The sequence below is a fragment of the Dromaius novaehollandiae genome, chromosome 4 (assembly GCF_036370855.1).
Source record: "Dromaius novaehollandiae isolate bDroNov1 chromosome 4, bDroNov1.hap1, whole genome shotgun sequence".
NCBI lineage: Eukaryota > Metazoa > Chordata > Aves > Casuariiformes > Dromaiidae > Dromaius > Dromaius novaehollandiae.
Window position 1 is genome coordinate 66152605 of NC_088101.1, and position 21515 is coordinate 66174119.

The 21515-nt window shown below is 47.2% G+C and overlaps 1 protein-coding gene and 1 long non-coding RNA gene across 8 annotated transcripts in view; one reads left to right on the forward strand and one right to left on the reverse strand.

Moving 5' to 3' along the window:
- PCDH7 (protocadherin 7) overlaps positions 1 to 6520 on the reverse strand; it is a 285045-nt gene extending 278525 nt beyond the window's left edge. For all 5 annotated transcript variants that reach the window (XM_064511329.1, XM_026120488.2, XM_064511330.1 and 2 more), the window contains exon 1: positions 1623 to 6520. In XM_064511329.1, coding sequence (XP_064367399.1) covers positions 1623 to 4817 — 3195 coding nt within the window. In that variant the 5' untranslated portion in view covers positions 4818 to 6520. The remainder of the gene's footprint in view (positions 1 to 1622) is intronic.
- Positions 6521 to 8468: 1948 nt separating this feature from the next.
- LOC112995479 (uncharacterized) overlaps positions 8469 to 21515 on the forward strand; it is a 113255-nt gene continuing 100208 nt past the window's right edge. For all 3 annotated transcript variants that reach the window (XR_010389107.1, XR_010389106.1, XR_010389105.1), the window contains exons 1-2: positions 8469 to 8657; positions 19894 to 19998. This is a non-coding gene — a long non-coding RNA (uncharacterized LOC112995479). The remainder of the gene's footprint in view (positions 8658 to 19893; positions 19999 to 21515) is intronic.

The following is a 21515-nucleotide window of genomic DNA, read 5'->3' on the forward strand; positions in this document are numbered from 1 at the left end:
ACATACACAAAAATAGTGGCAGATATTACATCAATCACACATTTCTGGCAATCTGGAGGACTGAGTGGCTCATACAATGCATTTCCTTTCACAGCATTTTAAGTATTTTTAAGCAGAATGCTAGTTACACACTGTAAAACTTCAAATGTAGTAGCCTAGCAGACGTCTCAAAGTATAAAAAATGCCATAGTGCACCATACTTGCATGTTAATAAGTTGAAAAGACAGCATTTTTGCCAAACTAGTCAGAATTTCCCTGTTCCAGACTTGGCTCCCTATTTGCATGAATCAGCATGCATTTATCCCTAGATTCTTGTGTAACGTGCACTGTAGCTGAGAAAACTCTCAGAATATGTATCTTACATTGAAAGATGTAATGGAAATCACCAAGTGTTTATTATTTATCTCATTTTACAATCACCCAAATACTATTCCACGGAAAATGATCTCTGTTCAGGCTACATAAGTGTCTTATAAAATAATACTGATGCACTGGGACATGATTCTCCACTGTGGTATTCCTGTTTTATTTCAGGGATTGTGAAGAAGTCCCTCTCATAGCAGTTTTAGGCTGTCAGAGCTTCACTGAACCGATCTCAGTCAGCAGAGCCAAGATCAGAGCCAGTCACCTGTGGCACTCTTCAACGAGGAAACACCTCACTCTGAGAGGTTTCACTGAAGTCAGCAGGAGCTACAGACAAAGCCGTACAGGAGCTGGGCAGGCAAATGAGGGCCCCTTAGTTTGAATTAATGAATTTCATGTGATATACATGAAAAAACTATGAAAATATACTGGACCTGATTCTCAGCTCACTTGCGTTTATGTGTATTCAGAGCCACTGCTGAACCCAGTGAAATTCCAATGGTGTAAATTAGATCACAGATAGGCTTGTAGATTATTAAAGGCTTTTGATCTTAATGAACGACCTGATAATTAGAGCCAATAACGTTTCAACTGCTGCGCATTCACTCACACACACGGGCTTCCGAGGCGTGTGCACCGCGAGCAGCACCCCCTCCCCACCACGGCCGCCCGCCTGGGCGGCACCCCCCCCCGCGGCACTGCGCGGGAGGAGGACCCCTGGGAGGTCTCCTGCCTCCTAACTGCTGCCATCAGCCTCTTCTCGCCTTAAATGGGCCCTAATGGAGGGTGAGCGCTGGCACGGGGTGGCCACGGCCGCCGGAAGGGCCTGCGCGCTGATAAGGCACTGCAGGCCCCCCGCGCCGCCCGCGTTAGTGACCCACCCGCGCGGCGGTTGGCGGCAGCCGTTGCCCGCGGCCCGCCCCTCCCCCGCGGCCGGCGGCCGTTGCGCGCCCGTGTGGGGGCGAGGCGGCCGCGGAGGCATGGCTGCACTGACAGCCCGGCTGGTGCGAAAAGCCGGCACGATAATGGTATTAAAGACCGAAGAAACCAAAAAACAACGAAAGACGATCTGCTGTGTTGCGGTCTGGGCACCTGACTGCCTTTGGGGGGCGGGCTAAGAGGCTGTAGCGGCTCGCTTCTCCTGGGGTCGTGTGGGGTTGTGCCGGGTTGGGAGAGAGGGAATCCCGGCCCCCCCGGTGTGTGCGTGCGCGCGCAGCTAGCTGTGCGGGGACCGCAGCGGGGGCGCGCGGCTCTCTTACCTGCTTGCTGTACTTGCTGCTGGCCTGACAGCTGTACTCGGAGCAGTGGTCCGAGCCGATGGAGATGTTGTCGCCGGCGCCCACGAAGGTGTTGGCCGGGGGCAGTTCCTGCACGGCCTGGTGCTTTTTCCCGGCGGTGGGGGACTGCGGGTGCAGCTGGACGGTGGGCAGCGGCGAGCTGGACTTGTAGTGCCGCGCCAGGTCGGGGCTGCCCGGGCCGCCGTTGACCGAGCGGTACCGCCCCATGCTGGGGCTGTCCGAGAGCTTCTCGTTGACGCTGTCGTAGCGCTGCCCGTTGGGCTTGGAGGCCTCCACGGTGACGATGCTGCTGTAGAGGGGCTGCTTGCCCTTCTTGCCCTTCTTGTCCTTCTTGGGCTTCTTGGCCTTGTCGTGCGGCTGCGGGGTGAAGAAGTCCTCGTGGTCCTTCTTGCCGGCCTCGTAGCCGTGTTTGCCCTTGGAGCGGCAGTAGCGGGCCATGACCACCACCAGGATGAGGAGGATGACGGTCATGATGCCGGCCACCACGCCGATGACGATGCTGAGCCGCTGCTTGCTCAGCTCGTAGCTGGGGTCCCCGGCGATGTCCTGGGCCAGGGGCGTGTGGAGGCTGCGGGCCACCTGGCTCTCCACCACGGTGGCGTTGGAGAGGCTCTCGTTGACGAAGACGTGGAGCAGGGCGGTGGTGGACTGCGGCGGCTGCCCGCTGTCGTTGACCTGCACCACCAGGCGGTGCAGGCCGTAGTGCTTGGGGGCCAGCTTGCCCACCAGCGACACCACGCCGCTGGCCGGGTCGATCTCGAAGAGCTTGAAGGGGTTGCCCCCGACGATGCTGTAGTTGAGGTCGGCGTTGAGGCCGGTGTCGGCGTCGGTGGCCACCACGGTGGCCACCACGGTGCGCAGGTTGCTGGAGGGCGGCAGCACGGTGTAGGAGCTGTTGCTGGGGAAGGTGACGGTGGGCGCGTTGTCGTTCTCGTCCATCACGAAGAGGGAGACGGTGGCGGTGGCGGAGCGCGGCGGCTCGCCTCCGTCCACCGCCTTCACCTTGAAAGTGTAGCTGGTCTGCTGCTCCCGGTCGAAGGAGACGGTGGAGTAAATGGTGCCGGTGTCGTTCTCGATGGAGAAGATGCCGGCTGCCTGGTCGTGCTCGCCCGGCTGGATGGAGAGGCTGAGCTCGGCGTTGCGGCCCTTGTCGAAGTCCATCACGGTCACCATGCCCACCGGGCTGTTGGGCTGCAGGTTCTCCTTCACGTAGAAAGTGAACACGTCCTGCATGAAGCGCGGCTCGTTGTCGTTGCGGTCCGCCACCCGCACCACCACCGTGGTGGAGCCCTGCAGCGACGGCACCCCCTTGTCCCGCGCCGTCACCTGGAACTCGTAGGTGTCGCGCTGCTCGCGGTCCAGCACCGCCTGCACCGACACGTCGCCCGAGTCCGGGTCGATGCTGAAGATGCCGCCCGGCGCCTCCGAGGAGAGGGGCAAAGGCTCCAGGGAGTAGGTGATCTCGGCGTTCTTGCCGCTGTCCGCGTCCGTGGCGACCACCGTGGCCACTCTCTCGCCGGGCAAGTTGTTCTCCGGGAAGGAGACCTCCAGCACGGCCTGGCTGAACACGGGAGGGTTGTCATTAGTGTCCCCGACCCGCACCAGCAAGGAGTTGTTGCTGGACAGGCTGGGGCTGCCCGAGTCCACGGCCACGATCACCACGTTGTAGTCGCGGACAGCCTCGTAGTCCAGCGGGGCCGAGGTGTGCAGGAAGTACTTGCGCTTGTTCTGCGGCTCCCCCTCGCCCTCGCTGGCCGGCTTGAGCTGGAAGGGCACGTCCCCCACCACGGTGCAGGTCACCACGCCGTTCTCGCCCTGGTCCCGGTCCGACACCTGCACCAGTGCGATAGGAGTGTCCACCAGCACGTCCTCGGCCACGCTGGCCACGCCGTCCCGCAGCGGGATGCGCCCGATTTTCCGGATGTCGATGGTGGGCACGTTGTCGTTCTCGTCGCGGATGTTCAGCACCACCGTGGCCTTGTCTGTCTTGGGGGGCTGGCCGCGGTCCCGGGCCATGACGGTGAAGCGAAGCTGGTTCACCTCCTCGCGGTCGATGCGGTGCAGGACGCTGAGCCAGCCCGAGGTCTCGTCCAGCCGCAGCAGGCGCCGCACGGACTCGGTGGCCGCCCCGAAGACGTACTCGATCTGCCCGTTCACCCCCACGTCCAGGTCGGCAGCTCGCAGCTGCAGGATGGGGGTCCCGGGGCTGCTGTTCTCCGCCAGGTCTGCCTCGTAGACGCTCTTCTCGAAGCGGGGGCTGTTGTCGTTCACGTCGGTGATCAGCACCCGCAGGATAGCCTGCGAGGAGCGGGCCGGGTCGCCGCCGTCCCTCACGCGGAGGCTCAGCTCGTAGGAGTCCCGCTGCTCCCGGTCCAGGGCCCCCTTGACGATCAGCTGCGGCTGCTTCTCCCCGTCGAGGGTGTCGGCCACCTGCAGCTCGAACACGCTGCTCCGGGCCGCCCCGTCCGCCTCCTGCCGCCGCTTGCTGCCGCCGGGGTAGAGGGCGCTCTCGGCGGCCGCGGAAGCCGCCCCCCCCCCGCCGCCGCCGCCGCCGCCGCCGCCGCCGCGCCGGGCGCCGTCCCCGCCGGGCTCCTGCAGCAGCTCGTAGCGCTCGATGCCGTTGCGGCCGAAGTCCCTGTCGGTGGCGGTGGGAAGCAGGTAGAGGGTCCCCACGGGCCGGTTCTCCTCCACGGTGAGCGTGAGGACGGGGGAAGGGAAGGTGGGGGTGTTGTCGTTGATGTCCAGGATGATGACCCGGCCCTCGAAGAGGTCCACCCAGCTCTGCGAGGGGCCGATGACCGACACCTCGAAGTCCAGGAAACACTCGTTCTCGTCGAAGATCATCTGGCACTGCGGCAGCTTCTCGCGGTCGATGCGCCGCTCCGTGGTGCTCAGCTCCCCGGTCATGTTATCGATCTTGAGGTAGTCGGAGCCCGATTCCAGGCTGAATGTCACCTCGCCGGAGCCCGTCACGATACCCAGGTCGGAAGCCACGTTGCCGATGCGGATGTCGGCGGGTCCCTCCTCGGCCAGCCGGTACCTCAGGAGCTGCTTGGCCGCCGCCAGGCTGACCCAGAGCGGCGGAGGCAGGAGGAGCAAGAAGCAGCAGCAGCAGCAGCAATGCACAAAGCCAAGGAGAGTCCGCATCTTCCTCATCTTCTTCGCACCGAAATCCCCCCTCCTCTCACTCCCACCCGCCCCCCAATAAACTCCCCCGATAAGCCAACAGAAAGGCTGAGCGTCCGGGTGATCAATTATAAAATCCTTCTGTTCCTGGAAACTTATTGTCTCATGGCTGGTGCAATTGGTGGTCAAAACCCTGCTGCTGGCTCCTCTGCTGTTCTCCCTGCCTTCCACTTGCGATATACTTACAGTTCACGGGACAGTGTATTTTGCTTTTTAAAGATTCATCTCGGCAGATAGGATGGGATTTTCCTCCTCCTCCCCCTTCTCCTCCTCCTTCTCTCTGATTTTACTGTAATCACTTTGCAAGGTCTGCAATAAAAGCAGGAGCAGCACTGTGCGATTTTAAGCCCCCCAGGTCGTCTTCTTCGACACTAGAGTTAACTACAATTCACACACTCTCTCTCTCTCTCTCTCTTCTCTCGCTCGCTCGCTCGCTCTCTCTCCCAGCCGTTTACGACCAAGGCATTAGCTTTATTCTTCCCCCTCTCTGCACACACAGGGAAAAAAAAAAAAAAGTGATTCGCTTTATTCAAAGGGCTCGTGTCCGGGAAAACTCCAAATCCTCTTAGCAATGGGCAGTTCTTTAAAAATTAATAATAATTAAAAAGAGAGAGAAAAAATATAAAAAAATTCCAATAATGTCGGTAGCCGTGCAACTGATAGGAGAAGAACTCCGTGTATTACAGAGCAGTCCATGGAATATCCCCTTTGGTTGGCAGAAAAGCACCCAAATCCATCTTCAGAGATCGCCTAAAATGTTCAGCTCTTTCTCCGGAGAGGATTTTTTTAACAACTCTGCGCAAGGTCATTAGTCACAAAGCAACGATACAGAAACTGCAGAAGCCGTTTGCTCACAATTTGCAAGGCTGTAGATATGCACATACACACACGACAGTCCCAAGTTTGTTTTTGCATCCGCAGCTTGTGTGTGTGTCTTACCTGCATTTGCACTGCATGTGTTATAGCAATCTGGAGCTGCAGCACTGAGAGCGATTCACAAATGAGATTGCAGTCTCTCGCTCTCGCTCGCTCTCTCGCTCTCTCTCTCGCCTCTTCCTTCCCGTCCCAATGCAGGTAACCAGATCTGAACTTGATCCTTTCAGTTCAAAGGTTAGCAACAAGGCTGTGTGTCCAAAGGCGATTATTGGTCTCTTGTTAATATACCCGGAGCGGAACAAGATGTAACTGGATCCCCCACGTGAATTAACACAGATTCTGAATTACATCCATATAAGCGGAAAGGCAAAGGGGAGGAGAAAAGAGCCGCGACGCGGTTTAGAAAAAATACAGAGAGTTCTGTCTGCAAATAAAATGATAGCAGTCAGTTGTTTCCTCTGATCTGCACCGCCACGGTGGGTGAAATCTGCAATTGTGTATTCCCTCCTGTGTCTCTCGGAGAAGTGTGGCTCAGGCGCTTTCACGGCAAAGCGGCTTGTGCTTTAAAATGTTGAATGGCAACTGAGAAGCTTCCCACTCGGAAAAAAAAAAAAAAAAAAAAAAAGCAGTAAACCGGCAAGTTTGCCCAAAGTGGTGGGAGCTGCTGGAGCCTCTCGGTAGCTCTTCCCTGACGCTGCAGCAGTAGAGCCGCCTGCGCTACATACACACAGAAAGAGAGAGGGAGAGAGAGAGAGAGCGAGAGAAAGAGAGAGCGAGCGAGCGAGAGAGGAAGGGAGGGAAGGAGGGAGGGAGGAGGGAGGACGAGTCAAGCGCTGCACTCCAGAAAGCCCAGCCTTACCCTCTGCCTCTGCTGCTGCTCTTGCTGCAAGTGGGATAGCTGCTCACCACAAAACACCAGTCCAGTCCTCAACACCCGTACTCATTACACGCCAGAGTGTTGCTGCTGTTGCCTTCCCTAAGCCGCGATCGGCAGCGATGCTCTTCCACCCTTTCCCTCCCCACCTCCGCTTTAGGCTGTGAACCGAGCAACGATTTTTAAAGAACATGTTTATTCGCCTTTCTTTTAGGCAGAGCTGGTGCACGTTCGGGGCTCTGCATTTTGCGGAATCGCACTGGTAAGAAAACTCGTTTCGCACAGATTCCCACCTTTCCCTGTAGTGTTGGTGCTTTTGTGAAATAGCTGCAGTCACAGTAACTGGATAAAACTCCAGGGAGAAAGGGGGTCTGCTTTAGATCTCAGACTTTCGTCCTGTTTCCCAGTGCTGTTGGAGCCTTTGGGGCTTTGTGTTCATGTTCTTCCTATTACTGTCATTTGAATATGTCTTTTCAGCAGTGTTTGTGGGTTTCCTAGGGGAGAAAAAAAAATCCTCGGAGAAGACTAGGGAGGGGGCGAGAGGTTTAGGAGAATAAACACATGTAAGAAGTAACAGATTTATTTCCGCGCAGAGACTTGCTGCTTCGATGATTGCTAAAATGTAGCGTCACCTACCAGGGTAAGTGGGAAACAAACTTCAACGCTAAAACTCTCCGCTCAACTTTGTTTATTCTGCCCTCCCTAGTTTGCTTCTCCTTCTGACTTTATGCCATGTCGCCGCCCGCGGCGGCTGCGGGCCGCTGCCCTTTGGGTGCTGCCGGCGCCTCTACCTGCCTCTCCGCCCGGTGCGGGGGAGCAGCGGGGGCCTCCGGCGGGGCCCTCGCCCCCCCTGAACACGTGCGGGGAAGAGAGTTGTCGCGGGTCCTCCGCGTGTGTGGGTTGCTCTTTGTTTTAAACGGCGCTTGCGAATAAAGAGAAAGCAGTCTGACGCCTTTCTTTTGTTCCCCATGGTGGTGACATATTTGAGCGAAAGCAGCCGGATACATTGGGATGGCTCAAAGCAGCGGCCACGGCGTGCCTCTGTCGTCTGGGGCGGCGAGTCAGTGCGGGAGGGCAGGTTGCCCCCTCTGTCCTCGGGGAGCCGAGGGCCGCGGGGGGCAGAGCCTGCGCCGCAGGAGCCCGCGCTGGGGCAGGAGCGGCCGCCCCGCTCCACCGGGCTGGAGGCTCCTGCGCCGGCAGCGGCGGCAGCTCCGGCCCCTGCCGCCCTCGCCGCTTTGCCAGGACGCGGAAACCCTCCCCCGCCGGTGCCGGAGACACTCGGCTTTATATCTGCAGCATCAGCGAGAAAGCCCGGCTCGGCGCAGGCTCAGTGCTCACCGCCGCAGTCCCGGACGGAGGAGGGGGGCTCAGGAGCTCAGCATCTTCGCAGCGGGTTAAGTAGGATTAATACCAAATCCCTGTTATATTTGCCAAGCAACTTGAATTTATCAAAATCCCCCCTGGCTGTTCTGGAGCTCCGAGAGGAGGAAATTTTGCCCACAGTGTAAGATCCAGACATACCAGTATGCAGGAATACCAGCATACTGCATTACACTGGCTCCCTGCACTAGCGATACAATTACAAGCCGAAGCTCCCACTGCTCCCTTTCCTTTGTGCTCTTAAACGCAGCCAGAAAACTTAATGTATTCGCCAGAAGAGGGGCGGGATGAAAGCGCTTTTAACCTCCCCGCCATAAACTTTAATCGGATTCCGGGCTGTTGCACGGCATGGACTCTTCGCCTCTTGTCTGCGTCTCCTTCCCCGTTGTCTCCCATGCCTACTACTACTACTGCCTGCCTCGCAGAGCTTGATTCTTCAAGCGAATAAGTGATTTCTTTCTCTTGCCTTGTGCACTCTCTCCCCTCCCCTCCCTCCCCTCTCTGGCCTCTCTTACACACACTATGCCTTTCACATGCGGTCTGCGCCCCCCTCAGCCCCCCTCCCCTTCTCTCGCTTTTGCAGTGTCTTCACATGCAATCTCTCTCTGAATGTGCAATGTCTTTCCTGCTCGGGAGTGCTGCGTCCTTCACAGTGGATTGGTTCCTCTCTCGGAGCAGAGGTAACGGCCCCCACTTCCCTCGTTCCCCATTCCTCCCCCTCCTCCTCCTTTCCTCCCCCAGGGCAGGGGGCCGGCGTGGGAAATGGGCCCGACGTGCGCTGCATGGTGGATGGCAGCGCTGCGCCCGGCCCACGCGCCCCGGCTGCGGGGAGGGGACACGGCGCTGTGCTGGCCGGGCCCCCACGCCCCCCCTCCCCGGCCCGGCCCCGCACCCCCGCGCTGGGGGGGCGAGGGGAGCACCGCCGCCAGCCCGCCCTGCCTCCCCCCGCCGCCAGCCCGGCGCTCGCTCCCGCTGTCAACTGCGCTCCCAGCTGCGCCGGTGCCAGCGCAGCAGCTCCCAGCTGCGCCGGCCCCCTCGGACAGAGCTGTTGCGCAGTACAACCCCCCCCCCCCCCCCCAACACACACACACGCAGTACAACCCCCCCCCCCCAACACACACACACGCAGTACAACCCCCCCCCCCCCAACACACACACACGCAGTACAACCCCCCCCTACACACACGCACGCAGTACAACCCCCCCCACACACACGCACGCAGTACAACCCCCCCCTACACACACACGCAGTACAACCCCCCCCCCCCCACACACACACTGCCCCCCCCCGCTCCAGCTGCGCACATGCCGCCCACACGCGCCGTGTTTGTCCTCCTGATCTGGTGAGATCGAGCGGGAAACGGGATCACGAACGTAACCGTCTGTAATAAGTAAAAGAGCCCGGGATGCCGGCGGTCTGCCGAGGGGAAGCAGGAGCGCGCGTCCTTAGACGGACCGGCTGGTCACGCCGGCGAGGCGGCACCTCGCGCGTGGGAAACGCTCCGTGCGGCCGCGGCGCGCGGAGCCCTGGGCGGGCAGCGGGGGCTCCCGGGCGCTGCCGCCGCTCGTGGGCGCCAGGCGGCTGCTGGCGGAGCGGTGCCGCCGCGGTTACCGGCGGCCTGGTGTGGAGGTGCCGGCGGGGCCCGGCTGCCGCCGCGGTGCGCGCTGCCTCCCGGCGCGGCTCGGCGTTGCGCCCTGGGGAGGCCGGGGGCGGTCGCCGGAAACCCGCGCCTAGGATCCGCGGTGGGGACCCACCTGGCGTTAGAGGGAGGGATTACTGAAACAGATGTACCGCTGTATAAATCAACAAGTACATGGTACTGTGCGTTGCTGTACATACATATACACACACATATACACGCGCGCGCACAAATGAAGAAGCTCCCGAAGGAAAAAAAAACCCGGTGGGCTTTCATTGAAAGAAACTAACGTATTCATAATAACATGAGGAAAAGGTTAAATACTGTAAACATGACAGCCAATTCTAAAGGAGGGGAAAAACAGCGACGAAAAACCCCACATAAAGCAGTGAAAGCCGTTTGACGGAAGGGAGAAACTAACTCGAGATCTCCACCAAGGGACAAACAGACGGAATGACACCGCAGCAGCGCCGAGCCTGCCTTGACCTTTCCTCTTTCCAAACTGTCCTGCTGATGTGGTGCGATTCTGTCGCGATCTCTTCACCTCCCTTCCCTGCGACAACCTCCCCCCGGCCGCTTCGGGGCTCCCCGGGCTCGTGGCAGTGAATATACCGGGAGGTCGGCTGCATTACAGGGAGTGCTGACACTTGCCCAGGGTCCTTCACAGCTTTGCAAATATGCTTGCTGTGTGGTAGCGCGTAATAGACAGAAGCCTTTAAAATAGCCACTGCAGTAATGGCCTTTCTGGTAGATATTAAAACTTAAGACTTTAAATAAGGAAACCACAAGTTTCCTTTTAATCAGTTATTAACTGCTTGCTTTTGTGGTTAACTTGCTGCAAGCCAAACATGGAACTAGTTACCTTGTTTAAATCTTCTCTCTTTTGCTCTGACAATTTAGAAGTAGAGAATATATTATAGAAGTTACTGACAGGGCAAAAATAATCTGTGTTGGATATCAGTGGTTAAATCTTACATAAATATAACTATATTCTTAAAATAATATTTGAGTTTTATTCAAAATAAAAAGGGGTGGTTTTTTTGCACAGCCATGATTCTGTCTTCATTTCTGAGTTTTCAGATTTATAAAGAATGCTTAAAAATAACATTTAGCAGAGGATGTTGTGGGTCTGTTTACCAATATTTTAACAGTGTGTATTATCGTCTTTACAAATCACAGTGACTAAGCTTGAGGGGATTTTTTTTTCCTTTTTGTTTTAAAAATAACTTTATTTTATAGGATTTGTTTTTGAAAAGTCATTTACAGAAAGAGTGATTTTTTTCCAGATGTTGACAAAGATCTAACCATTCAAAATCATGCAGAAAAGATAGGTGGATTATGCTTAAAATCAGAAGGAAAAAATAATGAAAGGTCTTTAGAGAAGCGTATGGATTTGCATGAAGTCAGGCAGGTTTTGGTTAGATTTATACCTCTTATGCAACTACAGGCTTTCCTGGATTTGAAGGAATATAAATGAGTGCTGTACCCAGCCCCATTATTTTACAGACTTTTTTTTTAAATCAAACTATTGTTTGATTTCTCTAAATGCAAAGTAAACTATAGAAAAAAAAGGCATTTAAGGTGAGTTTTGAATTCATAGCACAATTAGAGAGACATTATGCATTATTAGTATATATGCTACCTAAAAGAGATACAATGAGACATTCGGAGGAGATAATTAAAGTTGGATTTAATTTAAATGAAATGTATGAGAACCAGGTAGCACTGACAAAGAGAGAAAATGTGTTCCTTTTCACTGAAAATATTAAATGGGTACAGTTGATACTCTATGGATTCAGTAGCATAGAACATCACAGTTACTCTTGAAAATAATGTAGGTGCTTTTATGATATAATGTTTCCAGTGTTGATATATACAGTGAGCACATAGAAAGTCTCAAAGTGCTTTGTAAAGAAAAGGTGATTATCCCTATGAGATAGAAGAAAGTGCAATGACCAGCTCAGTCACCCCACAATCCACTAGCAAATAGGTCTTTTCAGATTAGGTTCATCAGACCATACAGTTTTGCAGTTGCATCATTTTTTAATATATTCTGCATCCACCTCAGTATTTGTCTTTGAGCAAGTGGCAGTTATTTCCTCTTTATTTGATGCATTGCCTGGAAATTTTTATTTGATGGACTGATGGAAAGTCACAGAAGCTCATTCTGAAGAGAGTTTAAAGCAAATTCATGTTCCAGAGAACTACATATACAAAGGAAAGTCTTGCATCATGAAACTTGATGGAAACCAGTAAAATATACTAAACTTTCATAGTTGTATTGAAATAAAGTTATTCTCAAGCTACTGTATTCATCTATTTCCATCAGCTATCCCTTATATGCAAAACTGAGTCCACAGATTTTCTAAAATCATTTTGCCTCTACACCCTCTTCAAGGCTTCTCAGCCTAATACTATTTTTCAGTTCTGTGGTCTGCATGTTTTTTTATTATTTTTTTTCAGGATGCTGCAAATATTTTTGCTGTCAGTTAAAGTGTTATTTAATTTTTAAATGAGAATTATCAAATCATAAAGTCTTTTGTCTGATACTCCTACAGCATCCTGTGCAGCTTTAATTTATTATTAATATAATTCAGTGTAGCATAAAAGATCTGGCATGTCTTCCTGAATCTCCTGTGTCAGCTGCCTGTTGAACAGAAGAGAAAATACCCAAGCAAAAAGGCACCTCTGCAGCGTTCATAGGAAGAACCTTTGATATTAAAATTCAGATATTATTATGGATAATTGAATCTTCTGGATAGTGCTATTCCCTTGTATGTCTTACTTTCAATATATACTATTGGCTATACTCTAAATGTAATTTTTAAGTTTACATATATATTCATGTATTTATTTGGGAGCTTTAATTTTTCTCTCTGATTCATCAAAAATAATCATTGCTCTCCAGCTGAAATGAGGGCTATATAAATACACAGTTGCTATAGATGAAGGAAATAAATACGGAGACAAAGAAGGTAATTTAGAGTAGGACCAAGATGTTGATTGCTTATTGGACCTTATTTAGTCTTCCTCTGCGATGATTAAAACTGCTTTACCAAGCATTTTGTCACACCAATCAAGTTTAACCAAGTTTTGCTCTGCTACCTTAGTTCTCCAAAATAAGGCAGAAGAGGTAGTAGGTACCCTTCCCATGGGGAAGACTACACATGTGCAGTCTATCTTTGAAATTACTTGTTCTCCTACTGCCTCTCTTCCAATTTTGCCATGCTTCCAGGCTGCCGTACTTTTATGTCTGTTTTAACTATTTTGCAAAGTTTTTTGGTGATCAGCCTGTGCGTAATTACATTTTTAGCTTCCTTTATAAGAGTAATAAGTACTGTACAGAGCGGTGTTTTATGACCTACAATATACCTAGAGGAAGAGAGGTGCTGATAAGTTTTCACATTTTTCATCTTCTGATAGAAGCCTGACATATCTTCCAGTTCATTCATTCTGTGAGATGATTAAAAAGTTGCTCTTCAACAAACTAAACCTCATCCAGGGCTCAGCAGGAAATAAATGCAATCTAAGCACATTAAAGAACAGACAGGGCAACCAAAGCATACCTCTTTCTTTGCCTTTTAAGATGATGGGGAAAAGAGAAAAGCAGCCTAATATTGTGATAAAACTGGAAGCCTGCAGCAGCTGGTTGATAGGTAAGGATATAGAACCTAATCCAAAGCACACAGAAGTCAACAGAAGTACTTTGACTAAATAATCTTTCCATTAGGCACCTGGTGAGTGAGTGCTTTCTAAAGCATTCATGCAAATCTTAAGCAGATGAGTGAAGAAGAAAATGATGTGCATTTTAATCAAAATAAATGCTATTAAACCACTTGGTGGTGTAAATGTTATTTTGCCTGTCCACAGAGATTTCACTTATTACTCAGAATAAACTGGAAGTGGACCCGTGGGAGTCCTGTCTTCCAATACTGCATTCAGTCATGTTGTATAAATCAAGTACAAGTACATAGGTACCTCTTACAATCAATTAGTACTTTTACAGTTACAGTCTTCTGGAACATAATTCATCATGTGGCTAGAAGTATTTTGATTTTTGAGCTTAAGTTTATTTTGGCTATTCTGTATCTATTTGTTCTTATGCTGATACTGATCTCAAAGTTCAAGACCTCACAATAAACATCCTCAGGCTCTGTTTACAAATTGAAGTATTTATAGCATTTCTCTCATCTTATTGTTTGCAAAATAATACAAGTTTCTCAATGTCCTCTCGTGAAGTAAATTCTGCATTGCTGACATCATGCTGATAGCTTTCCCCTTCATCTGCTCCATTTTCAGTAAATGTTTCAATGAACCTTTCTTTAATATGGAGGTCCAGAATTGTTCATGATTTCCATCATAAGGACGTATTGTGCCTGATGCAACGGCATTAAACATCCCTTTCTTTCCTGGAAGTACCTTGTCTAATACCTCACATTAGCATTTTTCATAGCTATATCACATTTTGGTGGCTGACAGTCCTTTTCTGGTTCACTGACTTTTCTGGCTCTTTCTTTTTTCCTGTCATTTCTAGCTGATGAGCTACCAGTTTATAGTAGAAAATCTTGTTATATTGCTCTTTGTGCTATTAAATTTAATCCTATTTCTATTATAGAAGTCATCAAGGTCATCTGATTCTTCCTGTATGTTTTTATGTTTTCAGTGATTCTCAAACTTGTGTTACCAGCAAATTTCAGCAGCATGCTCCAACTTTTTGTGATCTAGTTTTTACTTTAAGTATTGAAAAGATCTACCCCAAGGCTGGCCCAGGAAGAACTCCACTAAGAACTTTCTTCTAGTGACACAAACACAGAGCACAACCTGTTATCCTCTCCTGATCAGTCAGCTGCTTCAATTCCTTATCTTCTCAATCTTCACTAATACTTCTCCTATGTAATGTTTTATCTAAAACTGTTGTGAAATCCAGATGGGTGAGATCTGCATTCAGTTGGCATCTCTGTGTAAATAGGTCTAAATGTACCTCTTTTTGATTATTTATAACATGTCCTGCAAAAGTGAAGCTGTTGCCTTCCTAGCAATTTTCTAGTAGATCTGAAGCTTTATGGTTGATACTTTGTTGAAGTCTACAAGTTGATAGAATATTTATATTTTCTGCTATTTGGCCACTGCATGTCTGTGATCTGTCTTGTCTATGTATTGCCTATCTATTGTCTATATCATCCATCTTGCAGGTAAATTATTTTACACACCTAAATGCTTCACAGTCAAAGAAGAAGAATGAGAGTGGAAAGGCAGGTAAAAAGCATTAGACCTTTCCAGGACAAAAGATGCTATATTCTGACAAACAGGAATTAACATCTCCAAAGGGTTGCAGAAATGCATAGACAGAAGTAGAATCAGGTGAAAAAAAACGAAAAACATGCATAGGTTTGTCATTTTACAAGAATAGAGCTGTCCAGAATGTCAAAGGTCGGTCTAAATGAAGAGACATGTTACCAGTTACTGGCTGAATATACAGAAAGTGGTGCAATTCTTTCATTTTTATTTTAAGGCCTTGACGAACAAGCAAAATCTGGACAGTACAATAAATTGTTCCATGAAGATTCTTCTATTAAGCACCTTGGAGAAGGCTAGCGAGATAGATCAGAAAGAGACGATAAGAAATAAAATGATGAGAATAATTTACATGAGGGTGAAGAAAGGGAGGTATATTTTGTTTTGTTTTATGAACAAATGCGGTTAAAATTATATAAGGAAGGAATGAAGAAAAGCAGATTTCAGAAATCTGAGAAAGTTCTAATTTTAGAATTATGCATCAGCACAGCTGGGAGAAGCTACTTTTTTAAACTAAGTTATTTATCCTCTTTTATTTATTAACTTAAAAAAAACAAATTTCAGCAAATTTCTAATATTGTCTATTTTTTCTCTAAGGAAACTTACAACCCACTTAGTGCGGTTTTAGGCGGATATGTTGAACTTACTACAGTTCCAAAAAGCTGATGAAGGAAAAGCGATGAGAAAAAAGTTTTCTAGTTTTCATCTAATGTGCCATTCTTGGAAGAAGTTATTGATTTCACTTGATATTATTACTACTCTGATAGTTATAAGTAAGAATGATAACATCAGCTATTATGACTTCATGACACTTCCTATAATATATCCTCATTTTTAGTTGCTTACTACTTTCCTGGGCTTTAGCACATAACTTCTTCCTTCCAGATCTGAAGCTCAAGTCAAATTTTTAAATGAAGTCAAGCAAACTGATTCAACGATTTGTGATAATGAAGCTAGATTATTTTATCCATGGTGAAAGTTACATAAAATCTTACTTAAACAATTTCAGCACTTTCATGCATTTCAGCCTGAATTTCAGCTCTATTGAGATACTGAATTTTAGGAATATTTTTCCTGACTATTGCAATCCATCCACCCAAGTTTGTTCAAGTTATAACCCACTGAAAAACTGAAGTTTACATATGCTCAGCAGGGACTTTCTAAATTTTTAGAAAATAAATTCACCAAAAATTTCATTCACATTGGGTGTAGTCCAAACTGTGGTTGACTAATACTTTCTTGCCATGCTTTGCCCGGAAACCACTCCTCTCAGATACGATGTGACCTCTCTTTTGGGAGAAGACAATAAGGGGCAGGAAGGAGCCAGGCTTGAACACAGAGGGATGAAAGTTGGGTCTGAATACAGACAAAAGGATGAAGAAAGATTCTGGGCAATCCTAAGTATCACTGCTGTCAAAAAGACCACTCTAAAATCTACTACAAAATTACACTTTTCTAGAGTAATCCCAATCATATGGCTAAAAGCCCTCATAAAGAATGGTACCTTATTGCTAATATTTAGTTATTGTTCAAATACCAATGGTTTATTCAGTGTATCAGAATGATCCAGTTCGGATGACCAAGCATGTAAGCATCACTATTATGGCATCCGATTCAACTTTTGTTTCCAGTTTGTTTGTTTGGATATTGAGTGGGAAATGATATAGTCAAAAGCTATTTGAAAAATTATAAATATTTCTGCATCAAACACTCAGAAGTTATAAAATATCAGAATTAATATTGTCAGCAGACCCTTAATTCAGATACGTTTGAGCTGTCCATTTCAACATTTGATTGCAATCTAATTACATGTTCACACATTCTCTTTTTCCACTTTCATTAAGTACACGGAATGAATGGTACCCACTTAATAAGCAGCTATTGAATATTTTGCCTTATTCCATGTTCAGCATCTGTCTCAAGGCCTTATTTGCTGCACAGTGTTCAAATAACATCCTGAACACAAAATTATTAAATGGAATTTTTATGACATACATCACTGCTTTGTCTAAACAATCAAAAAATACAAATTGATTTGTGAGGAACTATATTATTCTGGGGGTTATTATAATTCTAATATCACAAAAGGGAAGGTAATATGGAGATAAACACCAAAATTGCTACTGACTTTGAATATTTAATTTGAGCCTTTTAGGCCCTTACTTTTGAGAATGCTTAGAATTATACAGCTTTTATCTGGACAAAGTAAAACTTTCACTGACACAAGCTGTACCTGGGGATGCTCACTGTTCTGCAAATCAGTCTCAGGATTTCAGGTCAGGAACTCAGAAACAGATGAAACCACAATCAAAATGTTTTTTGTGTGACTTAATATCATGTGGGAATTCTGTGGCAGAAGCGAGTGTCAGTCTCCAACTTTACAGTACGATGTTCTAACACCATGAGACGACGTTTTCCTCCTTGATTTCACTGAAGAGCAGATCAGGTCTGTACAATGAAGACACTAGGGGCCTGGGGTGAGGGGGAACGACTCTAAGGAAAGACCCTGTCAGAATGCACAAGTACAAGCCAGCTGAATTATGGTTCCATTTACACTGTTATTTTTATAATTTTCTAACCATGAAATGACCATTTCATTTTCTGAACTGATAATGTCCTTTTAATATGATTGTTCAGCATATAGCAATTTTTATTGCAGACAGAGGAAAGCAAAAATCCCTATCTCTACAAAAGGAAATACATATAGGTATATGATGCTTTGGAGAAGAAAGCACTAGGGGGAGGGAAGGAATCTGGAATCAGCTTAAGTGGGAGATGCACAGATGGTAGAAGTTCCCAAATGTTCTAGTCTTCTCTCTAGGCATCTTTTGCTAAGTGTGATAACATTTGTTAGAAGGGATGATTAAGACTTTATAGGCTTCACAGAAGGAAAGTAATTTAGTGGAAAGACTTGAAAGACAGAATATTCAAACATGAAATGTATTCCATGAAGAGAGTTAAAAAGGGCAAGATCCAGAGAGACAGCTTAGGTATAATGACAACTAACTGTTGTTCAGCAAACAAAAGTTTGGAAAACCAGGTAAATTTTCCTCAGACACTTTATTGAGGTTAGCTTAGGTTAAAATACCTAACCATGAAGGAGAAGACCTGAGTCAATTCCCCTTCATCCAGGAATAACTCTGTTTTTCTCAAAGGAACAGGTAACATAAAATGTATTAGCAGTTCAGAAAACTTACTTAAAGTCATTTGAGATACTATACAAAGGGATCAACCAAGTCTTCTTCAACCAAGTATTCTAACTATTAGGCCTCAGGTAGCTTTTCTATCCCTCCTTTTTCTTCAGCACAACTCACACACTCCTATGCTTCACCCTGCTCATGACCAGTTTAGTGTTCATTATGCCATATCTCAGCTCGGCAAAGAGCACCTTCACCTTTCAGTGAATTCAAGAATGTTTTTGTGTTGAGGGAAATGGAAGAAAGTTATACTGGACAAACTGATTTACCTAGGTTCAGTTTCAGCAATTCCCATCCAACACAAATACAACTATATGCACACACTTGCAAATATATGTATGTTCATTTATCTGATAATAGGAAGAAGATATTTGGCAAGCAGCTTTCGACAGATGTATAATTCTATAAACAGCTAGAGTTGTCAATAGACCATTAAAATTATTTACCAGTGATATGCAGAATATGACCACTTTTCTCAAGTTAGATTCATCTACAGGAAGACTTGGAATGAATAATTTAGGCTGGATGCATAGTGCTTTTGTTTCTGTACATATGTACTTTAAAAGAAGAAATAGTAGCTTTTTAGAAAACATCCTTTTTTAATTAGCAAGAAGGATTAGACTTCAGCTGACTTTTTTGAAGAATGAAAACATCTTTACTGTTACTCAGCCACGTAGGAAATTTAAGGTGCGAGTCTGAAAACAGCCCATGTAAGTGCTTTCTCACTACACAAGCACTCCCATCAAAACCATCATTCAAGGCCTCTGTCAGAGCTGACATGCTGATTCAAAAAAAAAAAAAAAAAAAAAAAAACAACCCTGACTTCTGGGCCAGACTGAGTACTAATCAATCATAAAACATTATTTTTTAAATAATATTTTCTTCTTTATATGGGGGAAGAAAAGCCTTTCAGTGTTCAGCTCTTGCTTTATCTTTACAACAGTAAGATTACTGTTAGTGATTCTTCATTAAACCTAATTGAAAACTGGAGAGATACAAAAATATTCCCATCTTTTGCCTGTTTAGTGGGACCCGAGATATATTTATGAAGAAAAAAACATACATTTCTAAAATAGGACACATTTCCATTTTAAAGAAGGATGTCAGAGAGCCAAACTGTCAAATTTGGTGTGCAATTCTAGTGCAGCCAGAATCCCGCTTGCTTGTATCCTGCTTTCTCTTGAGAAGGTCTTTTGGTTGGCTGGCTGGCTTTCTTCAATGTTTTGTTCCCCAGAGCTGTCTACTCTTTATAAAAATATCTACAGGCCAATTTAAGGCATTCTGAAGTCAATCAGTTGTTAATGTAAACATGTATTATGGGACTTTCCTTCACTATTGTATAGTTAATGAATATGTTCCCATGACTTTGAAATGCTCTAGTGCCTCAGCACATTTTCAGAAATACTCCACTTGAAAACATATCCCTTTATAATGGGGTCTAAATCTCATTTCCCTCAATATCTACCCTCATCAGCCTTTTTTAAGGCTTCTCCGGAAAAATTACATCTCGGCTGCTGCTCCTGCTCTTAATGTTTTCGTAGTATCAGTAACAGCAGAAACTAAGTGATGCCTCGCTGTGCTCCTCTTACAGAGACAATATGCAGACACTGCACAATCCTCCCTTCCCGGCTGAAGAGTTCTGTGTTACCATTTCACATTATCTACACGCACTGCGTCTGCGTCATGCCCCTGCAACAGTGCCGTACCCCACTTTGGTCGCTGCCCCTTCACATTTTCTCTGCAGGAGCTTAGAGGAAGACTGATAAAGATTCCCTTAATTTCAGGCCACTGAGAATCCTAATTGGAAAAAAACCCGTCTTCAGAACTAGCAGCACAGACACAATCCTGGATGAGTGGAAGGAGGCAAAATAGAAGAGGATATAAAAAAGGTGAGAAAAGAGCTGGAAGTTGTACTATGTGATTGTGTCCTTCACTCGCTGAGTCAGCAGGAGCCAAGAGCTCTGCAGGGGCATGCTTAGCCTTCACATTTCTCCACAGAAACCCCATCTGGCCAACTAAATTGCCAGCAATTGACAAGCCGTGCTGGAAGCAGTATCCAGCTATTCTCAGGCAGTGTGAAGGTTACTATGTTGTGGGATGTAGTAGGAAAGGAAATGAGGAAGTTGTTGCAGAGCTATACCTCACATGCAATAAGGGGAAGCATCCAGAATATGTGACAAAACTCAGACTGTTCACTGTTGCAGTCTCTAGACTTATCAAGGATTGGACTTGCTGAGAAAAATTAGCTACTGCTTTAGAAAGACCCGATATTCTTCTTGGGAAGAAAAAAGAAAACCTCAAAGAGAAAAAAAGTTGAAGGAAACTGAAGAGTTAATTTTTATTATAGAATTTGTATCTGAATTCCAGAATCAAAAGCTTTTATTTGTATTCTTTCTGTCAAGTTATCTGAAGCAAACAGATATTTTGGAGCTCTTCTTGAACTTAGCAATCACCTCTAGCTTCAGCCTTCATTTAAAAGGCCTAAAAACCCAAAATGCCTTCCCTGGGTCTCTTAAGATACAATATTCACTCGCATTCAAGTGCTGACCTGAGATAGAAAACAAGAAAAATATATTGTCATTGGATAAAAGAACCCAGTAACCTGTGTGGGGAAAAGGCCTACAAGAATGTATCAGCCACTGGTTTATGTGAATAAATAGTAAAATACCAACTGTACTTTAATCCTTTAGCTCAGTGTTTCCCAACCTGTGAGGCTGCTCTTGCTAGTGAAATGTGCCAACTTTAAAGGTGAGGCACACAACAGAGTATAAACCAATCAGTGTATTAACTTAGGCTCTGTGCCTAAGCTGGCACTGCTGAAGCTGTTGCTACTTCAGCAAAGAAGTCATAGCAAACTGAAGGAAAGGAGACGGTCAGCTGCAGCAGTGTGAAAAAATGGGAACAGGAGAGACAAGGACAAGGCAGCAGTCCAGGAGTGTTTTGGGCCAGCTTTTTAATTTATTCTTCTGATGACTGGAAAAAATGTTAGATAAGCAAATATCCCTTCATCATACCACTTCTTTAGTTCCCTGAAGCTAGCTATAGCTTAGTGTCAGTGGGAGGCGTCATCCTGGAGATCAGAGATTCTCTCAGGCTGCTAGGTCTCCTGATGCTGTTCTGTCGATCAAATCCTTGCCATGATCTAAGCTGTTTTCAGGGATCAATTTTCTGGTTGCAGTGGGGGGAAAACTTTTCACTGAATGTGGCTTGTTTTCCATAAGCTCCCCTAAGCTTCGACTGGCTTAGGGACAAAAAAGTGTCCCAAGAACAAATTAGCAGGTTGTTTATATGAACATCTACCACCTCAGGAGTGTTGCAAATTGGCAGTTCCCAACCAGTGAGGCTGGAGGTATGTGTCACGTCAGCTATGAGGCAGACAACAGAACAATAGCTAAAAGAAATAAAG